The 13637-nt window shown below is 39.8% G+C and overlaps 1 protein-coding gene across 1 annotated transcript in view; it reads left to right on the top strand.

Annotated features, from left to right (window-relative positions):
• Positions 1-13637, top strand: part of SBF2 (SET binding factor 2) — a 500212-nt gene that overhangs the window by 460155 nt on the left and 26420 nt on the right. Inside the window, 3 exon segments of the mRNA XM_025196666.1 lie at positions 1481-1582; positions 4566-4751; positions 11865-11991. Of these exon segments, the coding sequence (XP_025052451.1) occupies positions 1481-1582; positions 4566-4751; positions 11865-11991 (415 nt within the window).

Raw genomic sequence — 13637 nt, 5'->3', positions numbered from 1 at the left:
ACTCTTTCAAGCTTTTAGGATTCCTTTGGCTAATCCTAACCTGCGCTAGGTTGGGTCTGGTCCATTAACACACACAGTAGGCACATCTACATGAGAAGTTTACTGTGCAGTAGACTAATTAGCAGCATGGTAAATGTTATGCGTCTACATGTGCACCCTGTTAGGCTGGAGTAAACTAATTTACTCTGCCACAGGATAGTACTTGTATTTACAAGTGCAGTAAAAAACTCCGCAGCAGCACATGTGTAGGCACTCCCCCGGCTGACTAGGGCACAAGGGTGCTTCAGTGCAGGGGCTGCCTGCTGGCTAGCCCTGCACTGAAACATCCTTATGCACCAGCCAGCCCCTCCACAGGGGGAGCAGCCCTGTTGAGCCAGGGGGAGCAGCCCCAGGCTGGCAGGGTGACCCCCAGGGCCTCCTGCCAGCTGGGGCTGCTCTGATCCAATTCAATGCGCTGCGATCCTGGGCACGTGTAAACACACGCCTTGGAGCAATAAACTCTTGTGCAATATTGCAGTGCGTTAATATGCACATGTAGATATACCCAGTGGGTTCCATCCTACTGCTGAAAACAAAACTAGTAAAGAACTATATACATAAACGCAGTTTACACAAGTGTGTTTAACATCCATCTTGGAATACTAGGACTAATAAAAAAATGATAGAAACAGAACAGAGAGACTCTCTTTAGTCATGGAATGTAACACTTTACTGTGATAAATAAGTTATTGATAAAGCAACATAAGCATGTTAATAAGAAAAAGAGGAACAGAGCCCAGTCTTGTAAACACTTTTTCAATCCATTTGGAAATGTCTAAAATACTTTCCAGTGAATTAATGTCAAACTCTGAAGTGTTTAAACCATAGAAATGTTCTCTATAAATCTCCTATATGATGTTTTCCCATTTAACAATTCCAGTGTATCTAGTGACATTATGGAATGGGGGATTTCTTGTGGGAAAATGTGTAAGGCCCACATAACTTACGCACTCAGTCTACAGTAAATTATCATCTCTTGATATGTCTATATACTGTAAGGCAACACCATTGAGAGAGACAGTGGAGCTCTGCGCGTACCAACTCTGGGACTAGCTTTCACACTAACAGTGTATGAGCTCCTCCCATTTTCCTTTAAATCACTAAATATTTTTACAGTACCTATTTTATCACAAAATATAAGGAGAATCAGTGCTTCGGTCTAAGTTCTCCTGTCTTAGTTTTGATTTAGTTCCAGTAAAACTCATCTGAAAACCTTGACACATTGGCGTATGGTGATTTCAGAATCTGTCATGGTGCTACTAACCAACTATTCTGCATTGTTTGCACGTGTCATACAATTGCACAAAATTGCACATTATTCATACATTTCATAAGATAGGAATTTTAAATACTTATTAATTATAAAATCACTATGTTGGTCAGTAATATCAAGAGTTTTATCCTGAGTTCCAACATGTTACTTATGTTTAATATTATGTAGCTTCACAGGATAATGCAGTTAAGTGTGATCATCTCAGAACTCCTTGAGAATGGTTCCTCAGTTATGGTTTGTTTGGAAGATGGCTGGGATATTACTGCACAGGTAAGCTGCTTTTCAAAACTTGCATGCAGCATGTGCTGGTAAGGACAAATGCCAAGTATTAGATTTTTGTGGCTGAAATTTTATTAAACAAAAAACTCCTAAAGACTACCTATTCAGTCATCACAGAAGAGGCTAGAGCAGTCTGATATGTCACTGTCCTACATCCTTTATTGATTTCAAATTCAGAATGAAATAATACATTTTTACCCAGTGTCCTGATGCATAGGTCAAACACCTACCCAAGTTCTGTAGTCCTGTGCAAACTACTGCCTTAGAAAGAGCTGAACCTCACTACAAAAGCTTGCTTTTTCTTCTAAGGAAAATGCAGTTCAGCATAGGTTGAAGGTGAGTTAACAGGAATTACCTATTCTCTCTATCTGTTCGGGATTGGGAGGCCTAAACCCACACACCCCTAAATAATTTTACCCCTGACAAACTTATGCTAAGATGAGACCTGTGAAAGAAACCGTAAACCAGGGGCGGGCAAATATGGCCCCCCAAGCCAGATCCGCCCCACCAGCTGATTTTATCTGACCTGCAGGTGGGCATCGGCATCATGCAGAAGGTCCTAGGCAAGTTGCAGTCAGGCCCCAGCAGCTCTGGGTCCAGCTGACGTGGTGCTGGGCAGATGGGTGGAACTGCTTCCACCCAGTGTCCCCTGCAGCGCCAGCAGACGCCAGCCTCTGTTCCATCCCGCCTTGCCCCACCTCACCATTAGGGCTCCTGGGAGCCACAGGGTCAGTGGGTGGGGAGAGGCATATGCACACAAGGGTGGGGCATGACAGTGCAGAGGCCCCACATTAACAAAAGAACAAGTGAAACAACATTGTCCTTGTATCTGGTACTCAGAAGCAGATCCAGGATTTCGCGAAGAGGGGTGTGGGAGCAGTGGGGCAGCTGATTGGAGCCTGTATTGTGTGATAGCTACAGACTGCACCATCAAGCATCGCTCAGCAATATTTTTAAATTCCTAAAGCAAGAACAAATGTCTCCACCCTTTCCCCTTTGTGCTCAGAGGCACATCCCCCCCTCTCCTCAACCTGCCACTACTCGCACTCTACCCAAGGGGAGCTCTAGAGAGGGCCCCCCCCCCCCCCCCCCCCCACCCTGCCACTACTCTCACTCTACCCAAGGGGAGCTCTAGAGATGCTCCACTGAGGCTACACAGGGACTGGGCTTAGCCCAAGATAGCAGCAGTGGTGGCTGTGGCTGGGAAGTTTTCTTTTCCCTGCCTAGGGAACACCCAGGAGGACCAAGAAAGGGAACCCACCCATCCGCCACCAACATTGCTATCCCAGGCTGGATCCAGCTCCCATGCTACCGAGCTGGAGTGGGACAGGATCTCTTCTCACCCCTGGGAGAAGGGGTACAGTGGCAGGAGCAGGCAGGGAAGGGGTGGGGGGAATTGGGAGAGAGGGAATGGGGAAGGGAGAAGAAGGGTTGTGTGTCTGAGCACAGAGAAGAAGCAGAGGTGTAAGAGGAATTCTTGCATTCTTCAGGTCATAAAGTCCTCCCTGACTTCCACTCCTGCTGTGTGGCCAGAAAGGGGGTACAGTCACACCACTTTACCCTGTCTGGATCCACCCCTGCTGATATTAAACTAAAAGAAAGGGAGGATAAGTTATTCTGTATTTACTCAAATTTAAGATGAGAGGTTTTTTTTCCCATTCAGCCCCAGTGGAGTCAAGCTACGGTGCCCTCACAGCTCAATATTACTCAGTATATGCATGTACCCCAGATACCCTTATCCATGTGCTAAGTAGTGCACCAGTAGTGCACTGGGTGTTCTTGTTAAGTCCTGGGATCCTTCAAAAATGTATGTGCAGATGAGGTGCAGGGCAGCCCAGTACAGCTCCACGTTATGGAGGGCCAGGTCACACTAATCATATACGACAGGCTGAGAGGCGCCAATAGAGAGATTCTGGGTGAACTGTTTGAGGCCATGTTTAGTGATGTTTGCCAGACATTTAAGGCTGGCTTAAAAACAGGACTGATTGGAAATAGGAGAGAAATAGGAGAGAGAGGTAAAGCTCAGCTGTGGGAGTGAAGAGGAAGTAAAAATGTATTTGGTGTGACTTTAAAAGAGTTGTCACTGAGGGGGACTGAGCACAACGGGCACTACCGTATATATCTTATTCAGATGGACTGCAAGCCTTTTGGATAAAATCAAATGTATCATTTCTGGCTCCTATCACTATGTTTAACCAGTATAGACCTTGTGTCTTGTACTTATGCTCAGTGTTGGCTGCATTTAATCAACTTCACTTTCCATGACTGAGCACATGCTACTTTTGGCAGCAATTTCATGATAGACAGTGTATTTCACAAGGTCTTCCTATATGCAAATGTATCATAAGGGGCTTTTTTTCCCTATGTTGATTGGGAGGAGGGGGAAACCTCATTTTATATTTGAGTGCATGCAGTATGTGGATCCTGAATTAGAAAAGGTTTGTGTCTGCCAAGTGTTGCGTTTTAGAGTCACCTCACCCACCAATCAGTAAGGAGGGGCTTCAGTTGGCTGGCAGGCACCATTGTATCACTTCAAAGAGGAGTCTTCCCCAGTTCTTACTTTGGAATCCTTTGCTAGCTGTCACTGGCTAAGCTCATTTTTCAAATGTTTCTCTTTCATGTTTCTTATTAAGGTATTTGAATTTATATATAATTTAAATTTAGCAAATACTGTATTCTAGTGACTTCCAAAGTTTGTAGTCACTCAGATGCAATATTTTTTGCAAGTTGCAAGCTAATATGGTTTAATATGGCGTCTGCTCTTACCCCTATTTGGTTATTTCTGCCTTACGCATCACCTACCCTGCAATTTTCCCAATTATTTTTTAACTTCATTTCTCTGAATGACTGTGTTTGATTACCTCTGGTATTTCATAGAACCAGGCTGAAGAATGTTTCCGTTCATTGATCAAAACATTCTATCATTAAATATATCTCTTCTGTTAACACAAATAAATCCTGTTTTGTGACGTAGGTGGTGTCTCTGGTGCAGTTACTCAGTGATCCATTCTATAGGACACTTGAAGGCTTCCGCATGCTAGTGGAAAAAGAGTGGCTCTCTTTTGGTCATAAATTCAGTCAACGTAGTAATTTAACCCTCAATTGTCAGGGTAGTGGATTTGCTCCTATTTTCTTACAGTTCTTGGACTGTGTGCATCAGGTAAGCATAATAAATCTAAATCTACTCATTGTTTAAAAAATATATTCCAGAATGAAATTGTGCATACCAACACTTCAGATCTATAAGTAGAGTTAGTGCTTTAAGGGAGAAACAGAGACTTCTTCCTTAGGGAGACTTCCTAACCCCTATTGGAGTAAGTGACCAGCTTCAGTACAGTGTGGGAAAATAGGGATGTTGTTACTAGAACTGTTTAAATGATAAATAATTTCACAGGGACAGCTTGCATAATGGATCATCTAAGACAGTGGTTGTCAACCCTTTTAGACTCAAGGTGCCTCTCATTGATTTCAAAGCACACCTTGTAAAATTTCAGCTCTTAATTTGCACTCATTTTTGACTGCAGAAAAATTATAAAGCAATTCTTTTGTTACAAAGATCTCAGAAAGACCACAACAAGGGAGAATATTTGTAAAACTGTGGGTTCCTATTTGAAATATTTGGGTTTATGTTGTAATCATGTTTACACACCTAAAAGTGCTAACATTGTGTGGCACCCTGCAGCACCCTTGGATCTCAAGGTATCCCAGGGTACCACAGCACCTTGGTTGAGAATCACCAAGGTCATATACATATGAATTTTAAGTAGAACTCTGATGTAGATACAAGCTTCAGATTGTGCTCCCTGCCAAGCCCCACAGCTGGAATGCTACAAAATCTCCACAAACACGAGCAGCAATATGTTCTGCAGCCAGGGCATGCAAGTGGGTTGCTCAGTCCTGTAACGCTGCTCCTCCCCACACCAAAGAAGGGAACCCTGTTAGTGAGCCTTCTCATTGGCATCCTATAGCCCCCCTGGGTGGTGGGGTGGGGGTGGGGGTGGAGCAGACTGCAGCCCCCTGGAATGATAGTTTGTCATTCATTGTGCAACAGGGGCTATAGCTCTGTTTCCCACCCCTATGTGGGTGGTGATGGGCTGTCAGTGAGCATGCCACAGTCCCTGACTTCTTCCAGTTCCCTGGAACTAATGGAAACCAGGAAACCAGAGCACTCTGAGTGTCCAACCCCCTCTCCTCAAGACTGGGAGGGTGGAGAAGAGAGCTAAGAACTCTAGGATGCTGTGAGACCTAGGAACACCCTGTTCCTCTGCGGTGCACTGTCATATGTGGCACTACAAAATGTAGCACTACATAGAATTTGCTGTTTCATCCAATAACATTTACATAGCGCTGCAGGTGGCATGCACATCTGTCTGCTCAACTTCTGTAGTGCTACAGAGGGATTTGTAGCATTACAGATGTAACATTGGCCCATGAGAGAATGAAGCCATAAGAGCAGCATGCCAGATGATCATGCTTGGAACTTTATGACCTGTACCAGCAGCCACATCTTTGACTGTGGAGCTCACCTGCTGCCTCCTCTTCCTCCCTGCAGGTTGTAGGTATAAAGTACGAGACAAAGCACAGAATATATTATAATTGTTGACCCCAGTTCTCTCTTCTGCTACCACCTCTAAAACAACCATCTTCTTCCTTCTATGGGGATCCCTACTTCTAGACTGAAGCTTCTGGTGAAAACAGACCACTATCTGAGTCATGGAATAGAGATGGATGGAACTTGTGCTCCAGGAGCAGTACTTTCTTTGAGGACCTTAAAAGGGGCCCGTGTGGGTAACTGGGAGCAAAATAAAATGAAAATATTTGAGCACTGAAAGAGATTGCTAGCCACTTAAACATTTAACTCCATCTTTTCCTTAGTAAATGTTATCTCCTTCTTCTCAGGTCTTTCTGAATCGTGTTCTGGATGATGATATTTTAACAGACAACTCTATCATATAACAACCTGTATTTCCTGTCTTTTGTCTTTCTTTTTGACCTGTGCACCTCCTTGTCTGTGCATAGCAAAATGCTTTAGGTTAAGAATATGTTACAGTGTCAAAACTATGAGCAAATGATATAACAGTAGTTAATGTAAATTTTAGAAAATCAGTTTTTTAACCCAGCATGTTTTGTTGCTGATTTAACAAATCGTAACAGTATTGTTCTAAATGTGAGATCATCTATGTTAGTACATACATCTGCACAAGAACTCACTGGGGAGAATCAGTCTTAATTATTTCAGCATTTCTGCTAAAAGCAACTTTCATTAGTTTATATACAGCTAGATGTTATATTGTGCAATCCTATCATACTAGAATTTAACCTAAAAAATTAACACATCAATTTAAATACTCAAATTAAAGGAAAAACTCCAAATAAATGCATTAGAGAAACTTTTGGCCTCTCCTCAAACCTATTTTTAACAATTTTAGTTTTAATATCTTAACTGCAATGAGACAACTACTGTAGAGCCATTACATTTGTTATTGATTCAACTAAAATTACAAAAAAAATTAAGCAGTGATTCTTAAATTAGAAATGCATCATCTTTTAAAAAGCCATTGTTTATGCCAATATCTCCAGGTGTCAGCTGAATTATTAATGCTAAATCATTCTTTCACAATAGCAACATCTGGCAGATATTCTTATTGCTTCTAAGAAGACTGGACTGATTATAGTGATATCATTACAGGATGCTTTCTTTATTTTATTCTTTGCAGAGAGTGTCTGGTATTTTCTTAAATGGAATTCAGCAGAATGATGAACAAATAGTTATCTAGAATTTACATCTGACAAAATCCTCTCTCTTTACAAATGGTTGTATTAAAACTCCCTGGCTAAAGGTCCAGTTCTGCACACAGTTACTTTTATGAGATATTTAGCAGTCCCAATGAAGGCAGTGTGACTGCTCCTATAAGTGAAGATACACACTTATGAAAATGTTTGCACAAACAGCCCCTTGTTGACTGCTACGTATTCTCTAAGATATTTTAAGATTTGTTATTATTTAAACCAAGTTATTATTTCTTTATTTGCACCAGAATTGCAAAAGTATAAGATATTTCAGAAATGGAAAGGGATGAAGCAAAAGTAAGATGACAAAGAAACATTCAGCAGAGAACTGAGTGAGTGGGGACATCATGATCTGAAAAGTAATTTTGGAACATTGAAAGTCTTTCTGTGTCACTGTGTCGGAAATATCTAGATAATTTATATCCTGGCAAAAGATAGGTCCAGATTTTCCAAGGGGTTTAACGAGGCACATACCTGTAATCTTATCTTTCTGGTTGTATATGTGAAAATTAAGTAATTAAAGAACATTTCAGTTGTATATAAATTTAGGATCTCATCTTTTGGAAGTCAAGGAAAGCCCTTTACCCAGACTGCAGTAGAAGTAGAAGCTGTTAGATGGTAACTAAATATATTTACAGTATAACCTTTTTGAAATGAAATGGTTAAGTAGCTTGCAGTGATGAATATCATTTCATTTTGTGTTTATTTTTAATTGCTCAAACTAACCCAACCACCTTCTATTCCTAGTTTGTAGCTGTCCATAGATTAGTCATTTCTGATTGTCTGAACTGCATTTTATTTAGTGTTTTCCCATAATTGCTCCCCTTTGATGAAAATTTGTGAATTGTACTGCAGTTAGAGAAATCAACATTAAGAGTAGTCACTTTCTTATCTCCAAGGAGGTAGAAATCAACTATTAAAACAGATACAATTACAGTAATGGTATCATTTCCCTTTTTTCAGACAAAAAGTGATTTAGATAATATTTTCCCTCAATAGTAAATTGCACTATCATAATTTCTGCAGTTACTTTAAAACCAAAAGTCTCAGAAAAAGTTTAGTTGTGAAATTCTTATTTCATTTTCAACACCCAAATCCATGCCAGGATTTCTATAACAGTTTATTTAATTGTGCTTTAAATTCAATAAACTACTTGTGGTACACAGGTAGAAATTATGACCCTGTAAGATTCATAACTAATGATAAAGTATGTTCTAATAAAATGCCACTTCCTTAGAAGAGCACATACCAACTGCTGAAACTTCCTTAGCCTGACGAAGGGTTTTTGAACCCGAAAGCTTGCTTAATAACTATTCTCCAACTATTTGGGTTGGTCTAATAAAAGATATCAAATTCACCCAAGGAACCTTGTCTGCCTACTTCCTTAGCCAAAGCTTTGAAAAATTCTCACTTCTTAACGTAAGGAAATAGTACTATTCTATGTATGGAGTGTAAGCTTATAAACAGAGTGTTTGTAATCTGTTGATTTAATTATGAGCTGGCCGCTCAGAATGAATGTACAGTGTCACCTCTTTGTAATCTAAAGAAAGGCAATAAAATGTTATAATCCCAATGTAATTGTTAGCTTTATTTTTTTCCTTTTCATAAAGCAAATTTATAAAAAGCTTTATGAAACAACCCCTCTTTTTTCTATAAAGCTACGTAGTTAGATGTGTTAGTCTGATGTTAGCCAGAAGGTAGGGTAGAGATGTACCTTATAACCTAACTGAATCAGAGATGCATAAACTTTCATAAGCATGAGCAAGAACTCACTTCATTAAATGCTAATGAAAGGACATCATTCAAAGTAGTAGGCTACATATTTGTATTGTTACAAAAGCTGTGTGAGAGTTTAGCATTTATATCAGAGAAATAAGGGGATAAAATAAACAAGTGTGCAGAACTGGAATCTCCTTGAAGTAGCTTACTATTTAGATGTCTGTTGTAGTAGCTAGCCTTTGAATAAGAAATTCGCTTAGTGCAACCACTCTTACCTGCATGACTAAGAGATCTTTTTTCTATGTTGTTCCAACCTAATCACTGTTATACATTGGTACCTGATATCTCCTTTTTGCAATTTACATTGGGAATTTAGTAAACTACATGCATGATGCTCAAAACTTCTAACATTTCTAAAAACGTAAGCCTGAACCACATTAAAGCACTAACACTGCTTATTATGTGAACAAAAATGAGCAATCTCTTGCAAAAAAGAATTATCTTTTATGATAACATTCCCAAAAGTTTCCTTGTCTAGTTATTTGACATGACAAAGATAACCCATATAATATGTGAAATAAGGACTAATGGTCAATATGTAATGCAACTGGAGCAGCCTTTGCCAAGCAAACTTGCCAAGCAAACTTGTCCAACTTCTTGTGAGTTTACTTAAGAGATTCACATCCAATTAAACTACTTCTGTGGGTCCTGTTTTCAGTACAAAGTAGAATATTCCTGAGAGAGGGAATATTAGACTATGATAATTAATCTTATTTCCAGTGTTATAAATTCTAACCTTTCAGCCTCCAAGATATTATTAGGAAATGACCTAGTTCCAAAATACCACTTTATAAAACAGATCATATCCTAGAATTTTTTTTATTAGGAAACTTTCCTTTCTAGACTAGTTCCATAAAGACACAGTGCATGATCTTGAGAGAGATGCTGAGCACCCACAACTTATTGCATAGCTTGAACCAGTCAATACCAGATTGATTATGAGAAAATGTATGGTAGGAAACCAATATGATTTTTTTTAAATGTGTTGAGGGTGTAGATGGCCTAGTTTAGGACTGGCCAGCCCATGGCACATGTGTCACTAATGACATGGGCAGCTGCTGTGGGTGGCACATAAGACCTAGGTGCACAGTGAAGGGAGGCACTGAAACGGAGGCAGGAGAGTTCAAGCCCTGGCCATATGGAGCAGGATGCTGGGAGTGGGACGCTATTGTAAGAGGAGGTGTCAGGTGTCACCACCAAGAGCCAAGTTAATTTTTCCCAGACCCTGCAGCTGCCACTGAATTAAGGGCTTTGGATCCTCATTTACGATATAAAACTGGCGATGGCAGGGCCAAGGAAAGGTTAAGCTGGCTCTTGGCAGTGGCACCTTTCTCTGTGTAGTGTCCTGTCTCCATCTTGCTCTGCTTGGATGGAGACTGGAACTCCCCTGTCCAGCACCCCAGGGTGTCACAGCACACTATTAGGCGTGCAGATACTTACACAATTCACAAGATAAACCCAGAGATTTCAGACTGGATCCCATAGTGTCAAAAACGTTCTGACGTGGTCTTTCTGAATTCTTTGTGACAGAAGGATTACTCTATTTTTTTTCCATAGTCAAAACACAAGTAAAAGCTAAGGTATGACATTTTTCAAGGTGCCTTCAAGTCTAAAATGGTTGAAAACACCATTTCTATATGCTTCTGGGGAGCAGGGATTAGAAAAGAATTGTGGGAGGGGACACATCTTCACTTGTGGCAAACCTACCAAAAAGGTAGGCTACCACTGGTCTAACCGGTATTCTGCCCTGTCTTTCATAAAGGTAGAGTTTGATTCCTGGTACCAGTCTTTTATTCCTCCTACCTGGAAGGACAGCCAAGTGGTATAAAGGCAACATCCTCAGCTCCTAAATTTGAGTTTGCTGATATAATTCAGCCAGAAAGATAAGTTCTTTTGAAGCAGGGACCTAAATGTAAAGGAAAATTAGAAGACTGGTAGAGACAATTTTAAGGAGATTATTTCAAGACTGATAGGCCTGAGTTTTGGAGTATTAAATTTTTTGTGTGTGGCTGTGGCTGTTTCCAGAATCCAATCCTTCTTTGTAAATCACCAGAATTTACAAGCACAACTGATTACAATAATAAACCACATGACAGCGAGGAAAATATCATTAAAGAAATAGTCTAGTTCAGCATTCACAGCAAATGTATGTGGCCTGGGTAAAAAGTAGGGTTTTTTTCAAAATTAAGAAAACTTTTACATTAACCTTGTTACTTCCAATTTTTGGAAGACCTATTTACTTAACTTTAAGTCCAGTCAGGGAATGCCACATTTAATCCAAGTTAATTTATGTCTAGTATGATTGTAGTGGGATGCTGATTTTACTATATGTGTAAAAAAATTATATTGGGGGAAATATACTGAACTTTGGGAAATCAGTGTAGACCTAAACAGCTTTTGAGAAAGTAGAAACATTATCAAAGTATATTCAAATATAGTTTATACAGAAAGACTACGGTGCTTTTAAATCCAAATGAGGATCAACCTATCTATACTTAGTTTTTTGATAAAGCAGATATTTCATGGATTAACTGAGCTACAAAATGTCTGAAAAAGAAGTATCAGGAGAAAAATTGGTTAGACAGATCCATGTGGAGTATAAAACAACTAAGTTTTACTTTGTCACAATATTTTACATTATTATTCTTTAAACTTTACATTTTTATTATAATATTTTTGTTTTCCTTCTATGTGTATTTTTTAGATTCACAACCAATATCCAACAGAATTTGAGTTCAATCAGTATTACCTGAAGTTCTTAGCTTTCCACTATGTTTCAAACAGATTTAAGACATTTCTTCTGGATTCAGACTATGAAAGACTAGAGCATGGTATGTGTTTAAGAATGGGATTGATGTTTATTTATTGCATGTAATTTCTTGTGTAAATGTATAGTTTTGCCACTAATATTAGTTCACAGGAATCATTGAGTATGTGGTGGTTCAGGTATATTGTACTGATGATTAAACTGCAGCAAACTTGAAACAGAAAAACCTAACATATATTTTTTATCTTCGTGGAATATACTGGAATGTATTGAATCAATAGCTCTTGAATTATGTTAAAAGGTGGAGAGTGTAAGTAGAAGGGAAGGAATAATTACCATTGCCAGGCTTTGCTTCCTTCACTAAAATGTGCACATAACACATTTTCCTCTTCCAATTGCTTTTTCATTAAAGATTTATTTTTAATCTTGAATTGCAGGAATCCTGATATTTATGAAAATGTTTGGAGTTGTTGGAGAGGGGAGTCTGTTTACCCCTTTCTGTTGAATGCCTTTGTTTTTTCCTACTTTCTTCCTCTGTCTCTTGCAGGCTGACTGGTTCCAGCTAAGACCCCTTGCAGCTTTTGCCCCGTGAGAGCCCTAACTTGGTTACACTGATAGGATGAGGGATGAAGTTACACATTGTACTTAGACCATACTAAATCTGTGGAATGTTAAGTAGTGTTAAAGTCAGAATATGCTGTGAGCAGTTGTATGTTAAGGGTTAATACTATTTTTTGTCTGCATAGCTTTAACTTGCAACTAGAGGGCTGGCAAGCAGGGGTGTGGTTAGAAGCCAGGACACCTGGACTCTATCCCTGCTCTGGAGGTAGAGGGGGAGTGAGAGCAGGGCATCCTGGGATACCAGAGGACTACAGATAGCTCATTTTATCTACATTGAGCAGACTGAAGTTATGGTAGCAATATCTAAGTAGCATGGCCCTTGCTTGACATGGCATAGCTTTGAGATGCCCAGAGGGCGCTTAGCACAAATTAATGAGCTTTAACTTGTAGCTGCTTACATTTTAAGGGCTCTTATACATGTGCAGGAAGCCAGCTCTGCCATGCTGGAGATCTAGCATGTCACAAAAATAAACACGCTCCAGCAGCCTCTAGCATCATGTGTATCAGTGTTCCCATGCTGGAAAATGGCGGCCAGGCACTTTGAACTAAAGCTTGTTCAATGACCTTTCCTTCAAAGCGCCCCACTGCCATTTTTCAACATAGGGGATGCTGATACACGTGACGCTTGGGTGCTTTTAATTAGTGTGGCTCTCTAATTAGAGCGCCCCCCTGCATCTCCCAGAGCACATGTAAAAATGCCCTAAGTGTCCATAGTTTGGTCAAAGTATGATGTGTAACTTCACCCTGAGTGACAAACACATAGCTCAGGTTTTTCTCTGAACATGTGTAGTAAATAAAATGCTAGTGAAATATCTGATTTTTATTTTTTTCATGGAGAATTTTATTTTTTCCTGGAACCTGATCAATTTTATGCTTTCTGTTGAATTCTTAATGACTATGAAAATAATACAAGTGTAACAATGACCATCTATGCCATTCCTGCACAAAAAGGGTGATTTGTATTTCATTAACTCAGTCATTTTATCACTGTTCTGAACTACCCAAGAAGGTGTTAATGCTTTCATATGTCACTGCATTCATGGTGAAAACATGGCCCAGTGAAGTGAGTAACAAACTATCACTTACCAC

The sequence above is a fragment of the Alligator sinensis genome, unplaced genomic scaffold (assembly GCF_000455745.1).
Source record: "Alligator sinensis unplaced genomic scaffold, ASM45574v1 scaffold755_2, whole genome shotgun sequence".
NCBI lineage: Eukaryota > Metazoa > Chordata > Crocodylia > Alligatoridae > Alligator > Alligator sinensis.
The sequence above is the reverse complement of the archived record's forward strand: the minus strand, read 5'-3'. Positions and strand labels throughout refer to the sequence as shown.